General features: G+C 38.6%; 1 protein-coding gene across 1 annotated transcript in view; it reads left to right on the top strand.

The window, feature by feature from the left end:
- Nucleotides 1–10,606, top strand: part of UBN2 (ubinuclein 2) — an 87,694-nt gene extending 77,088 nt beyond the window's left edge. Inside the window, exon 15 of the mRNA XM_032642839.1 lies at nucleotides 10,482–10,606. Within this exon, the coding sequence (XP_032498730.1) occupies nucleotides 10,482–10,520 (39 nt within the window). The 3' untranslated portion in view covers nucleotides 10,521–10,606. The remainder of the gene's footprint in view (nucleotides 1–10,481) is intronic.
- The last annotated feature ends 5,367 nt before the right edge of the window (nucleotides 10,607–15,973 follow it).

The raw sequence follows: 15,973 nt of genomic DNA, 5'->3' as shown, positions 1-15,973 counted from the left end.
TCCTAAATGTGGATCTGTGAATTTAGTAAATTGACCCCATTGATATACTCTTTCGGTGCAGGGATTTCTTTTTTTTTTTTTTCGTAACAGCCTTGCTCATATTCCAGGTGTAGCTAAGCAAACCCCTGTTTTAAAGCAGGAGCCTTATTTGATTCAGTGTAGATGTTTTCCTGTCTATCCTTTGTGACAGGGCCTTTTACATGAGTGTTTTTTCTTTTTGTATGTGTTATGTGTTGTATTAAATAAAGAGGAATGTACATATTGTTCTTGTGTCTGTTGTATCATTGGACTAACTTGGATTTTAATATCTCATTCTTTCAGTGGTGGTTGAGTATCTCTTGCCTGTTTCACACTGTGCTCGGTGCTGTGGGATACAGAAGTAAGGGCATAGTCCCCACCCTCCATATATTTACAGTTTGCAATCACATGAGAAGTTAAAAGACAACAGTTCAAAATTTATCACAAAGGTGTGGTCCATGGCCATCTGACATGTGAGTTCAGAGCAGGGGAGAGATTGGATTGGAAAGATCTGGGGAGAATTGTCAAGTTGATGGCATTTGAACTGGGCCTCCAAGAATAAGTGGGATTTGGCTGGGAAGGAGGAAAAGGGGGCATCCTGAGCGGAGTCAGGGACAAACAGGAAGGAGGCCAGGCTGGTGTGAGGCAGACACGGGGGTGAGTAGGAGAAGCCAGGCTGTGGGAGTCTGGAATGCAGGCTTACCAGGCTCTTCCTTCAGGTTATAGGGTGTGTGTGTGTGTGTGAGTGTGCCTCCAGGATCAAGGCTTGCAGTTGTAGATACAGGAATTAGTTGCATAGGTGAGCATCTTTTAGTCTTGTGGAGGACTTCTTTAGGAAAAATATTAAGAGAAAAAATTTAAAATTCAACCTTAGAAATCCAGGTAGAGTGTGGGAAAAGGATGAGAAGATAGAAAGCAACTTGTCAGAGAAATTGAACGGTTTTGTCATTTATAAGTGTATATGTGCATAGAAGATACAGAAAATAACATAAGCCCCCAAATACAAGAGTGGTGGTACTTAAGTGTATTTTCAGTGTATTGTCATCAGGATGAAGAATTTAAAAGGCCTGGTCCTCATGCAGGGAGGAGGGTAGGCTGCAAGTGCTTTTATGAAAAACTAGTAACATTTAAGGACAGTTTTGCAAGTGTGTTCTTGACAGTAACAAGAAATCTGTAGTTAAATAATAAGACTACACTTAACTATGTTGTCACCATCTTGTAAATGTGTGTTAACATATTAAAGGTGCCATTGTTAAACCAGGTTTTTTAAACCCATAATTTCCTGAAGCTTATTTGACCATGAAATACTTTTCTTCATGTAACTTCAATTAACATTAAATTATATAAGGCACGTGAAGCACTTAGCCCAATGACACATAGTAAGTACTAGGTAAATGTTAGCTTTTATTATCATTCATACTAGTTCTGTTTTATTATTTATTATATAGTATATATATTTTTAAAGTTTTTAAGAAGAAGAAACATGACCCAAGGAGTTGAGGATTTCAGAATAACCAAGTCAGTTTAGAGAGCCGAGAAGTAAGCAGGTAGAGAAATGCAACCAGTTCTCTAGAGTTGAATGAAGGACGGGTGTCCAGAAGGGGGGCTGGTTCAAAGGAGTATAGAAAACTCCAAAGCAGGAAGTACGTTTTACACTTGTCTGTGTAGTCAAGAAACCGTCTCAGACCTTAGCTTTGGCACAGAAAAGAGTGTGGCTAGTTACGAAAATCGACAACTGTAGACGGAGCTCAAAGGCGGAAGTTAACAAATTGGTGATGGAGCTACTTTGCTTCTGCAAATTTATTCTAAGGGGAAAATGGCCTTGTACAAAGGTTTCTGTACGAGTGTGTTCATCTGTGTTGCTCATAACAGTAAAAGTTTGAACCAATCTAACGTGCTAGAGGGGATTGGTTAAGTAAATAAAAATACTACTACTAAACAAAATTGTTCTAACAGAAGAAGTGATTAAGATGTCCATGTATTAAATAAAAGAGCAGTTATAAGTGTTAATGCACACAGATAGGCACAGAAAAAAGTATATGGAGGGACATACACGCCAAAATATAAAGATTGGTGAAATGAATGCTTTTATCTTTATCATTTTACTTAAATGTATTTTCAATGAACATGGATAACGTGAGCAAGTTTTTTGGTTTGGGGTTTTTTTTAAGAAACAGTAGGTGGACTTAGTTGAGGAAAAGGGGAAAGAAATGGGAAGGAGCCTCTTGCTGTCTCATCACTGGGAGAGGGAAAAGAAAATAATTTATTTCTTCCACTCAGACCCTGCTAGATCCCAGAATTGGATCTGGCTTAGAAGGAAGACACCTGAACTGCTTGATTTAAAGTAAAGATTTTTCTAGAAGATTAATCTTGCACTTAAGTTAACAAGAAAAAAAGTACCAAATACATGATTATGCAGTGAACGCAAAGCATCTTTCCTACCCATGGCCCCATTTTCCTCCCTCAGACCAACCACTGCTACCAATTTCTCCAGTTAAAAGTATAAATATGCATCTGACCTTTGACCATAAATTTAGTGTACATATCTGCTCTCCCATACCTAGCATTTTTTTCTCTATTATCTTGGAGATTATTCCACACAGTACATAGAGGTCTGTCTTGTACTTTTTGACAGCTCATAGTATTCCATAGTTATAGTACCATAATTAATTGTATCCATTAATGGGCAGTTAGGTAACTATCACAGGTTACATTGTGATATCCTGTAGGTATTTGCATGTCAAACCAACAGTCAAAAGTTCGTTTTGTGATGGATGATAGTGACTAACATTCCAGATCTGAAAGTTGGTGTCTGGAATCTGTGGCATCGCTTCATATCTATGTAAAGCTTTGAGGAATACTTGAGAAAATAAATATTTTCTAAAACAGTTTTGAAAATTGGAAGTAAAAGAACTGCTTCTAAGTGCACGAAGGGTTGCGTTAGCTTGCAGGTGGGATCGTGAGCTTTTCAAAGGACAGCGACAGCCCTTCTGATGCAGGTGTCATCTAGTAAGATTGCCCTTCCTCATCAGTATGTGCCTTGACATGGCTTGTTTTCTCTGTCTCTGTGTCTAGACCTCTTCTGTGTTCCTGTGTCGACCTTCCACTATTTCCCACTATCGTTTTTCTAGTAGGGTGACACGGCATGCAGAATAGGCTGACATTAAACAGACTTGGGTTCTCAGGTCCCCATTATGAAGCTGGGCACTTGAGACAAGATGTGGATCTCCTTTCAGCCTGTTTCCTCATTTCTGCAGGGATAATTTCCAGTGGTGGGGTTTGTTGTTGAATTAGAGACAAGATATGGAAAGCACCTAGCATAGTGCCTAGCACATAAGAAGAGCTAATGAATGGTGGCTACTATTATTCTGTCTCTTTTCTGCCTTTTTCTTCTTAAATTCGTGCTTCCTCTTGCTCTCCTAATTTCCCCAAATATAGAAGTGAAACCAGTGTTTTAAAAAAATCTTAAGAAATATATATATATATTTAAAAGTACAGGAGTGGATAAGTATCAGTTAAAATTCTTTCATTGCAGGTATCAAACCCCTGGCATAAAAAGTAAAGGGAGACTGCTCTAAAAATGAAGTCTGTTAAAACAGTTAAGGGGAATCTTTCGATTCATGTAAGTGAGCCGTCTAGAGGTAAACCTAGTTTAGGTAAAGCTTTATCGACTGATTCAGTGTCACCAAGAGCCAGCCATCTGTCTCTGCCCTGGCATTCGAAGTGTCAGGTTTCACAGGTAGCCCTCTGACAACTACTGCCTCTCCCTTCATAGCCAATTGGCTGCTGCATTTCCAAACTGTATGTTAGTATGTGTTGTATATAGTCTATTTCTGCTTTATTGTACCTCAAATGCAAAGCAGTGCACTAATCATGTGCCTCGATCCATAGCACATGGTTTTCATCACTTAATACAAGATCTCATTCCCTCATTTTATTATAAATTAGGTTTCTCCTTCCTTCCTTAGTCCCCATTCCCTCTGTCCCAAAGGTACCCTCCCTTACTCTTTTAATATGTGCCCCTTGTTTTGCATGCTTTCTTCTGTAACTTGTAGTGTTATTTTGTGTGTATGCAATTTTAATTTATATAAATGGTCCTGTGCTATAAATTGTGCTCTTTTCTACTTTTCTCCCTTATATTGGTCCGTGTTGCTCTCTGTACATCCTACGTGTTGCACAGCATTTCATATGATGAGCCCACCACTTTCTGCATATCCGTCCTCCTAGAGGTGGATACCTAGGGTGTCTCCAAGTCCTTATTACCATGAGAAAAGTTATAGGTAGTCTGCGAATTGCCTGTTCATCTCTTCTCATTCTATTGCATTTTCATCTTTTTGTTGTGATAATAATCTCTTAACAGTTTCAGATATGTCAGATACTTTAGTCTATTACCTGTCTTTTTAACTTTGCCTATGCCATCCATTATTGACCAGAAAACCCTTTTTAATAGTCAATTTTTGTCTAATTTATGTTCTGAGGGGTTTGTTATGAAATATTTCCCTTCCCCTAGATCACAAAGATATCCTCCTACATTCCTTTGAATATTCGGTTTTTCATTTAGAATCCTTCTGTTGTCCATTATACCTTGTATAATGTAGGGGTCCAGCTTTATTTTTCTTCATTTAGTGGGCCAGTTTTTTCCCAGCACCATTTAGTAAGTCAGTATTTCTCCCATTAATTTTTGGTGCCATTTTTATCATATGTCAAATACTCATATATGCAATGGTCTATTCTGAGCTCAGTTCCATTCCATTGTTCTTTTTATTTCCATACCAGTATAGACTTATAGTCTCCCTTAATATTTAGTAGGCAGAGTCTCCCTCTTTGTTCCTCCATGTTCACTCAACTAATCGTGAATTGTTACTCTTCTATATAAATTTTAGAATAAAATCTTCAAGTTCCATTCAAAAAATCTAGCTGAAATATTTATTAGGATTGAATTTAATTTGTAGTTTACAAAGAATGGAATCTTTAACGTTAAATTACCTCATTCATGGTATATCTCTTCATTTATTTAAATCCTCTTTCATGTCTTCTAGTAAAGCTTTTAAATTTCCTCTGTAAAGGTATTGTTTGTGTATGGATTTCTAGGTACTTTATAGTTGTAGATTTTAAGTATGGTATGTTAATCTCTATTATGTTTTCTAGTGACTTTTGCTAGGATCGGGGAATGCTGTTGATTTTCACAAGTTGCGTTTGTATCCAGCAACTTTGCTGTACTCTCTTATTCTAATAACTTGTCTGATTATTTTATTAACTTTTCAACTGAGTTAATCATACACTCTACAAATAATGGCAGTTTAATCTCTCCCAGTTCTTTTCACTTTTTATGTCTTATTTTAGAGTATTAGACTCTTTAATAAGTACTATGTCAGACAGTAGTTGTGAAAATGCCATCTTTGTTTCCTTTTTTTTTTTTTGGCCACACTGCACGGCTTGTGAGATCTTAGTTCCCCAACCAGGGATTGAACCTGGTCCCACGGCAGTGCAAGCATTGAGTCCTAACCACTGGACTGCCAGGGAGTTCCCACCTTTGTTTCTTATCTTAACGGGAAAATATCTAAATTTTCTCCATTAAGTATAGCGTTTATATTTCTGGTTTATAGTTTTTATGAAGTTAAGTAAATTCTATTCCTAATTTTCTGGAAATCTTGATCATAAGTATGATTTGAATTATGTCAAGTGCTTTTCCTATAACACCTATGTACAATCAACCCACTTGCAGAAAATTTCTTAGAAATGTATTCATAATATTTTTTATTCTTATAAACTCTGTTGTATCTGTATTTGTTTTCCTGTTCTCATTCTGTTTTGTTTATGTGCATCGTCTCCCTTTTTCTTATTCAGTCGTGGCAGAGGTTTGTTCTTACTAGCTTTTCAAGGAACCATGAGTTTTATTGAGTTCATTATGGTTGTATCTTTTCTTTTTTTTAAATTGAAATATAGTTGATTTACAATGTTATGTTAGTTTTGGTTATATATATATTTTTAAACATCTTTATTGGAGTATAATTGCTTTACAATGGTGTGTTAGTTTCTGCTTTATAACAAAGTGAATCAGCTATATGCATATGTATATCCCCATATCCCCTCCCTCTTGCATCTCCCTCCCACCCTCCCTATCCCACCCCTCTAGGTGGTCACAAAGCACCAAGCTGATCTCCCTGTGCTATGCGGCTGCTTCCCACTAGCTATCTATTTTACATTTGGTAGTGTATATATGTCCATGCCAGTCTCTCACTTCGTCCCAGCTTACCCTTCCCCCTCCCCATGTCCTCAAGTCCATTCTCTACATCTGTATCTTTATTCCCGTCCTGTCCCTAGGTTCTTCAGAACCACTTTTTTTTTTTTTTTTTAGATTCCATATATATGTGTTAGCATACGGTATTTGTTTTTCTCTTTCTGACTTAACTTCACTCTGTATGACAGACTCTAGGTCCATCCACCTCACTACATATAACTCAATTTCGTTTCTTTTTATGGCTGAGTAATATTCCATTGTATATACGTGCCACATCTTCTTTATCCATTCATCTGTCAGTGGACACTTAGGTTGCTTCCCCATCCTGGCTATTGTAAATAGAGCTGTAATGAACATTGTGGTACATGACTCTTTTTGAATTATGGTTTTCTCAGGGTATATGCCCAGTAGTGGGATTGCTGGGTCGTATGGTAGTTCCATTTTTAGTTATATCTTTCTGATCTATTGTTCTTTTCACCAATATATAATGTCGCTCATTTTTCTTTATGATGTGTTTTTGCCCTAATATTAAATTTAATATCCCAGCTATCTATATCCTGAATAATATTCCATTGTATGAATATATTATATTTTTATTTATCCATTCATTAGTATGGACACTTGGGCTGTTTCCACTTTTTGATTATTATGAATAATGCTGCTATGAACATTTGTGTACAAGTTTTTGTAGGATATATGTCTTCAGTTCTTTTGGGTGTATACCTAGGAGTGGAATTCCTGGGTCATATGGTAACTCTATGTTTAATTTTTTGAGGAACCACCAAGCTGTTTCCCACAGTAGCTGGATCATTTTACATTTCCACCAAAAATGTATAAGAGGTTAAATTTCTCTACATCTTCACCAGCACTTGTTATCTTCCTTTTTTTTTTTTTTTGGTTATAGCTATCCTGGTTGGTATAAAGTGATATCTCATCCTTTAGATTTGCATTTCCATAATGACTAATGGTTTTGGGCATCTTTTCATATGCTTATTAAGTATGTAGTGTATTAAGTATAATTTACTTTTATTAGTATATTAAATATATAAAAGTACTTTTTCCAGGAGAGTTTTCTTTCTTTTTTTATATTTTTTATTATTTTTCTTTTTGAAGTGTAGTTGATGGACAATATTATATAAGTTACAGTGTACAATATAGTGATTCATAATTTTTAAAGGTTATACCCCATTTATTACTATTATAAAATATTGACTGTATTCCCCATGTTGTACAATATATACTTGTAGCTTATTTTATACCTAATAGTTTGTACCTCTTAATCCCCTACCCCTAATGTTACCTCTCCCCCATTTCCCCTCCCCATTTTTAAGCACTAGTTTGTTCTCTATATCTGTGATCTTCTTTTCTATTATATTCACTAGTTTGTTGTATTTTATTAATTTATTTTACATCTTTATTGGAGTATAATTGCTTTACAATGGTGTGTTAGTTTCTGCTTTATAACAAAGTAAATCAGTTATACATATACATATGTTCCCATATCTCTTGCATCTCCCTCCCTCCCACCCTCCCTATCCCACCCTCCCTATCCCACCCCTCCATGTGGTCACAAAGCACCGAGCTGATCTCCCTGTGCTATGCGGCTGCTTCCCACTAGCTATCTACCTTACGTTTGGTAGTGTATATATGTCCATGCCTCTCTCTCGCTTTGTCACAGCTCACCCTTCCCCCTCCCCATATCCTCAAGTCCATTCTCTAGTAGGTCTGTGTCTTTATTCCTGTCTTACCCCTAGGTTCTTCATGACATTTTTTTTTCTTACATTCCATATATATGTGTTAGCATATGGTATTTGTCTTTCTCTTTCTGACTTACTTCACTCTGTATGACAGACTCTAGGTCTATCCAACTCATTACAAATAGTTCAATTTCATTTATTTTTATGGCTGAGTAATATTCCATTGTATATATGTGCCACATCTTCTTTATCCATTCATCCAATGATGGACACTTAGGTTGTTTCCATCTCCAGGCTATTGTAAATAGAGCTGCAATGAACATTTTGGTACATGACTCTTTTTGAATTATGGTTTTCTCAGGGTATATGCCCAGTAGTGGGAATGCTGGGTCATATGGTAGTTAGTTTGTTGTATTTTGTAGATTCCACATATAAGTGATATTATACAGTATATGTCTTTCTCTGTCTGACTTATTTCACTTAGCAGGAGAGGTTTCAAAGAGACCCTTTGTGCTGTAAACTTTCTAAGGCCTTGTATGTCTGAATGTATCATCTTTCCATCCTTACATTTAAGTAACAGTTTAGCTGGGTATAATATTCTAAGTTATTTTCCTTCATCACTTAGAATATATAACTTCATTGTTTTCTTTGTCTCCAGTGTCTTTTAGGAAGACTAATGTCAATCTAATTCTTATTCTTTTGTGAACTATCTGCTTCTCTCCAGAAGCTTTTAGAGTTTTGTTTTTGTCTTTAATGTTCTTAAATTTCACTGTAATGTGTCGAAGTTTTGGTTTTTCCATATTTATCCCATTTGGTACTCCATGAGATCTTTGAAATGGAGTCCTTTTTATCTTTCATTTTTTTTAAGTTCTTACTTATGATTTCTTTAAATATCTCTTCCCTAAATCCATTTTCTCTCTTACTGGGATTCATATTGTACAGATATTGACATTATTATTATCTCTTAAATGTTCTTTCATATTTTCCATCTCTTTCTAGTACCTTCTAGGAAAATTCCTTGAGCTGATCTAGATTATTATTCATTTTTCAGCTAGCTAGCCATTGTTTTTATCCAGTCTGTTGGGTTTGTTCAGCTATTACATGTTTCATATATATTTCCATTTGGTTCTGTGTAACTGCTTGTTCCTTATTATTAGCCTCTTTGTGAGGATCTTTATTATGCTTATTTTAAGTTCTTGATCTGTGTTGTTCCATTCTGGTTTGTCTATTAGGGTATGTTCCATTAATTGTCTCTTTGTTGTGATTATACTCCTCAAGTATCTCATTATTTTCAGGTGTGAGCCTGTTTTTTCTTGGGTTTAGCAGCTTTCTCGGCTAGTGATATATACGAAGGGGAGAGGCCAAGATCAGGGCCCTAGCATATGCTTAGTGGGTTGGGAGCATCAGACCCACAAGGTCCCAGGCACCAGAGTCAGACCTTGAACCAAACTGTAGGTCCAATCCTACAGTTTATTGTTTTCCACTAACTTGCTTATACTGGCTTATTTCTGCATGTGTGTGGTGATTTTTTATTATATATCCCTGCACTTTGGCTTTGGGCATTCTTTGAGGCCTTGTTTTAAAGTGCGTTCCTCTAAAAGAGTATTTGAGTTTGCTTCTTCCAGGCTTCTAGGAACATTACCAACCCAGGACCACTTCAAACTAAATGCTCAGCTTAAGGATTTCAAGGACACACAGACAGGAGGATTTTCAGCCACAAATGTATTTGAGTGGTTACTGCTGGTGGTTAAGAATTCTTGTAGAAGGTTCTAGGGTACCCTGCTCATTTTTTTGGTGGTACCCTGCCACCCAACCCTGAGCTGAGGTTGAGACAGGTAAGTCTCCTCTTGGTGAGGTCAGGGATGTTTTTTTCATTCCCAGCAATAAGGTCAATTGTTGGGGGCTCCATCATTTTGCAAGAGTTTATGATCTGACCTCCTACCATGCTGCTCTGAGGCTTTCTTTCCTTTGGACTACCTGAGGCAAATTAAAATCTAGACTGTAGGCCACCAGGAGTGAGCAGATATCTTCGGGGCAAATGTTGCTTTTATTGCTCACTTACCTCCTTTTTCTGACCTCGGTTGTTCTGGCTTCCTTTACTGTCAGCTCAGTCAAACTTAAAAAAATATATTTAAAAAAAAAAATATATATATATATATATATTTTTATGTTTGTTAAAATTTCACCCAGGACTTTGTGTTTTATATGGAGAGAGATTTCTCTGCACATCTAATCTTCCATAATGTAAAAAACAAAAGTCTTACATATAGGTTCTATAAAAATAGTTATATCTCTATATAAACACATAATATTAAAATTTAATATAATTAATATAAGATTATACTTAATATGTAAATATCAAAAAGTTCTATATTAACTGTACATTCACACAGTCCAGTTCACAAGTCAGACTGTCCCATGCTGCCTGCAGTGCATCAGGTGTCCTGCTGAGAGAGCAGGAGTTCCATAAGGAGGGTTTGACAGTGGTAACTTCATTTACTAAAGTGGGAATCTTTCTGTGTCAGTTTCACCAGAAACCCCAAAGGCTGAGAACAAAACAGTAGGTGCCAAGTCCATCCACATTCTAAAGGGAAAAGGAGCTAGATCACCTGTGCACCACATGCTAAGAGATTGTGAACTAGATACTGGGAAGCACTGGCTCAGTGCTAGGAAGGAAGAGCTCGGCACCCACCTTCAGGCTCTGTGAGAGAATGTGAGAAGATTCCTTTGGAAGCAGCTGTCAGTATGCTGGACGTTTCCCTTCCGCTCCCCAAGCAGGAGAGGGTGGAGGTGCTTCCTCTTCACCCCATGCCAAATGAGGAGGCTTCTAGAGGACCATTGGGAGAGCGTGACACATCCTGTGGAGTATGAGGAACACAGAAACTGGTGTCTGACTCACTCCTAAAAGTCTAAAGACAAATGAGGAGTAGGTGGCTAGCTCCTGGAGAAGACAGAAAAGGAGAGAAGGCTGCAATGGGAGTGGTTTACACTCCCAAAGTTTCCGAGTTCCTGTGGGCCTGATGTGGTTCTCAAGAAAGGGAGCCAGATTTGGTCATTTTAAGAAGGAACCCAAGCCAAAGGGAACACCTGGACGGATGGAATGACCTCAGTGGTGGGGAGGCTCCTGGAAACTAAGGGGCCGGGGTAGGAATTCTAAGTAACTAGAGAAGGCATGGCCTACAAGGGAACTACAGCTGAGAGATCCCCAGAGAAGGAGAAACTATTGAGAACCTATAAAAAAAAAAGAAGCAACGCTGGAATCTGCTGCTCCCGGAGGATACGGACACCAGCTTATCTCTACCAACAAAGTAAGACCTTACCTCTTTCTTCTTTCCCTTGCTGTAACCGGCCCACAGGCCTGGAAGAGCAGCCAGCAAGGGGGCAGGAGGTAGTGAGAAAACAGAAATGACACTGATCCTGACCCCCGTTCTCCTTCACATTTCCAGACTGGAGGAGGAGAGAAATGTTAAATTAACTGACATTTGAAGTTTTGATCTGATCCTGGATGAGACTTGGTCATACCTAGAAAAAAGAGAGTATTCTTAAAATGATCATGATAACTCTTTAACCTGTTTGTCACCTAAAAGAGTAAAGCTGTAAACTTCATCCAACCATAAGAACAAATCATTACAGCAAGTGTGTAGGGGCGCTCATGAGAAAACAAAGTTGCTTTCTGTTTATACAAGTCTAGATTATTCCAGGAAGAGGTTGCCTTTGAAGAGCAGAAGAGTAGGTGGGATGTGTCCTACTGCCCTAACTGCCCATTTTTCACCCTGTGGCAGCCTCAGCTGACAATGGGGAGAGGTCTTACGCAATGACGTTTGGAGTTTTAATGTTATACAGACTGGACTTTTTTAAAACCAAAGGGAAAAAAAAAAAAAGCCAACTGTCCTGTTATTTCCTAGGAAAGCTGTGTGAGCCACCCACGATTTCATGCCGGAGAGGAAGAAATCCACAAGCAGCAGTGGAAGGAGGAATAAATTGCTCTCTGCTTGTATCTAGCAAGTCCAGCTTGCTGGGGCATAGTCACCTCTACTTCTGAGTATTATAATGTACTGCAGCCTATATGCTACAGGATGTTATCAGTAAGGTTAATTTGCTTAAGAGTAAGACATTTAAATGGCAGAAACTACTATGTAATGGGAAGTAAACGACATAAAAATCTGTAAACTACACAGATGGAATGATTATCTTGCTGAAAAGTATTTACAAGAGTTGTCAAACTTAAAAATTACCTATTTTTCTTTTACAAAAGAGGCAAGTGTTTCTCATTTGCTGTCCTCCTCTGTGATGACAAGAGGGTATGAGGAGTATGGTGCTGTGTGGTCTGCAGTCTGGTTTTTGGCAGCCAGCATTCATTCCCATATCCTTATGTATTACAGGGGCTAGATTTATGGAAACATTCCCAAACTCCTTGCCTTCAAGGTTCTGGATGTGATTTCTTTCTGCTAGATGTATTCACGTGGTATTTTGTAGGTGGGAGGAAAAAGTGATGTTTTTTCTTCTGGCAGCACCTAGCAAAACGGGCAGGCCGTGGGAGACTTAAAGTTCTGCCGTAGCTCCCAAGTAATCTCCTATCAGCCCGTATGTGAGTACTTGGGGACCAGCTCTGATCAGCAGTGGGGGGACCTGCATTTTTCTGACCTAGGTGATAGCAGCAACCTCCCAATACTCTGAACTGCTGAATGTTAGTGGCAGCTTTCCTTAACTCCTGCAGCTCTTCTAATAGTGCCGTCAAGCGTCTACTGAATTGAATGCCCTGCACTCAGTTCCTTTCTGCTTGAAAAGCCTGCAGTGGTTTCTCTTTTTCTGACTGAGCCCTGATGGATACAGGTGCATAGCTGATCTTCTGAAAGAAATGAACATACTTAATGGGTCCTTTTAAGCTAAAAGTGATATTTTAAAGCTAAGTGAGGCACTGACTGCCTTTTTAAAAGAAACTCATGCAATGAAGAAATTTGAAAATGGATGTTTAGAAATGTTTTATCACTATGTGATTTTGTTGCCCCAAATGATGTGTTAAACCAAGATTTTCAAAATAATATACTGTATTACATTGCATTTTCAATAAAATAAAGAATAATAATCTTTCTTTACTGAGAGAAATTAGTACTTTTTTACTGTTAATAAATAAAATAAAAATATTTTCAAAATATTGTTTTTCTTTTTTAAAATATACGTTTTATTTCTATTTTGTGCATGTTTTAAATGTATCTACTACATTGAATCAATAGTACATGTACATAATTTAAAAATAAATACAAAGGGGGAGGCACAGGATTTTTACCACAGTGGATACACAATCAAAGAAGTTTAGAAATCACTGCCTTGAGACACGCCATCTCTAGAATCACGATTGATGGAAGCGAGTGCCTACAAACGTCTACTCTCAGATACACCCGCTTTCATTAGTCCTGGCTCTTTCCCACCAAAATTTCCCCCAGATTCCCAAGCTCATGGCCAGGTAGCTAGCTAGTCACTGCTATAGTTGCAGTGTTAAGACTGGACCTTCAGGGTCTGTTCCTACAGTTTCACTGGGCATAGAAAACTTGTCCCAGAACTCCTCCTGTACCCTCCCAGAGCTTGAAGGACAGAATAATGGTGGCCTCACAGTGGGTGGAGACTGGAGGTAGGGTCTCTCTACTTAAAGTGTGGGCACTTCCCCACGCGCGTGCGCGCACACACACACACACCCTGAAGGTGCAGATTCTGCAGGTCATTTGGGTCTGTGCTCAAATGTCACCTTCTCAGTAAGGACCTCCCAGAATGCATTAGCAGGTCTCAATCCCTGGCCCCTGGCTTTCTCTGTCTTCATAGCATTCATCACCATTTGATAAATTTTATGTTTTGCTTGTTTACTTGATTATTGTCTGTCTGCCCCTTTCTAGAATGGAAGCTTCATGAGTAGAACTCTTCTACTTGTGCTTTCCCTAGCATCTGGAAATGCCTGCCTCACAGCAGATGCTTAATAAAAATTCATCGAATGACAAAATATTTGCTTTCCCAGCCTCCCCCGAACAACATGGGAACATAACCCAGGCTATGCTAATTAGTACTCAGCCCAGAACTCTGACTCTTAGGTAATGACTTAATCTATTCCGGCACAAGTGGAAGCAGAGGAGCCAGCTACTGCCAGTGTCCTGGAGCAACAGCTTTGATGCCATTGTCCAGCCCCTGTCCAGTGTCACTGTGTTAGCACTGCAACTGCAGCGACTGTGCCTGCTGGTGTTTTCACTGGACCAGATCTGGGACAGACTTTTAGGTGAGGTTTCTTGCCTGTGTAGCTTCTAAGCCTAGTGTCTAGCCTTACCAGGAAGTTCTGAGGATCACCCAGTATCTTTTTAATAAAAATCCCTTTTCTGCTATAAAATTTTTTTTTTAATCTAAAAAATAGGCTTTGGAGTTAGATTGCCTGAGGTCAAATACCAGCCTTATCACTGAGCAGTTAGTAAGGTTGGCTAAACCAAGAAACTGCCCTGAGCTTGTTCCCACATTTCTAAGTAGGTAAAATCCGAGTACTACCTCATAGGATTGTGGTGAGGGTCGCCTGTGAAGTGCCCCAGGACATAGTTTGAACCCTGGCAACCCTAGGTTATATAAGGTCAACAGAAGTGTTTTGTTGGACAGACAGTAGTGTTTTTAACTGATTGCTAACACTTAAAGGGGCATTGCATAAAAATTCTGGATTTACAACTTCTCTTGAAAAATCAGAAGCTCTGGCAACACTAACCACATTCCTACTTGCAACTAGATAGAGCTGAAAAGTCTAGCTCCTGTGCAGGAGGTAGGAACCCACCTGCCTGATTCACTCTTGTTTACCTGCCTGCTGTCTTCTGTAGGGCTTTGGGTATGTAGCCCTGCACTAGGAATATAAAGATTTTCCAAAGTTGCAAAATTATGAAGTTTGGCTAAATTGTCTCTAAGAACTTTTCTAGACTGATTTGGTTTTCTGTTGACACACAGTAATTCTAAAATTTAGTGGAATTTATTCCCAGACAGCCATTTTATCATCTTTAATGTTTCTTTGGGTTGACTGGGTTTAGCTGGGCAGTTCTCTGCTCCATGTGACATTGGTTGAGACTGTAGTCATTTGGGGGTGCCACTGGATTGGGACACTCAAGATGGCTCACTGAACATGATAATTCAAGCTGTCAGCTGAGAGGTCAGCTTGGCGTATTTCAGGACTCTTCCTGGGCCGTGGGGTTTTCACAGCATAGTAGTTAGATAAGAAGCAGATTGTGAAAGTTGCCAGTTTTAAGGCCTGGGACTCCAGAGAAGTCCCAGAACATTCTATTTTAGTTAAATCTGGTCACAAAGCCAGCCTAAGCTGGCTTTCAAGTGGGGGAGGGGTGAGTAGGATGAGTAATAAGCTTCACCTCTTGATGTAAGAAGCATCATATGTATGAAAGGGGAAGATCTTGGGGGGCCATCTTTGGTGACTAGTGGCTACATAGAGCTAACATTTTATGATTATCTATTTACTCTTGCTTTAGTGTAAAAATGGAAGAAAAGAATCTCTCTGCAGTTCAGTAAAAAGGAACTCAGAATTATGTCTTATTGCCCCTTATCATAACGTATCAACAGTTATTGAAAACCTACTTCCAATTAATTCTCCCACTTCCTCAGAGCTGGCTTAAATTTGCTACATCTTAGAAAGTTGGATAAACAAATTTCTACTAAGGGGAAAATAGCTGACAGCATTCTTCTTAACTCCCTGCATATTTGCCTTTTAAATATCAGACACTTGTGAATTACAGGGTGATAAAATGAATATTTTATGTGTGACAGGGAGAGATCAATTCATTCACATTAAGTCATACTGGTTTACTCTTGAGTTGATTCTGGAAGTGTCAGGATTCCAGCCCACGTGAAAAATTGATCAAAGTTGGCACAGCTAGAGCTGGTGAACCCTGAGAGGGACCTATGAAGAGAGCCCCATGCGAATGGGGAGTCCGGAGTCTGCGCAGTTGCATCTTGGCTTGTGAGGAAGATGATGAAGCTGAGACACAGGTGATAT

The sequence above is a fragment of the Phocoena sinus genome, chromosome 9, assembly GCF_008692025.1.
Source record: "Phocoena sinus isolate mPhoSin1 chromosome 9, mPhoSin1.pri, whole genome shotgun sequence".
Lineage (NCBI taxonomy): Eukaryota > Metazoa > Chordata > Mammalia > Artiodactyla > Phocoenidae > Phocoena > Phocoena sinus.
Note: the sequence above shows the minus strand (reverse complement) of the source record. Positions and strands in the feature narration are given on the sequence as shown.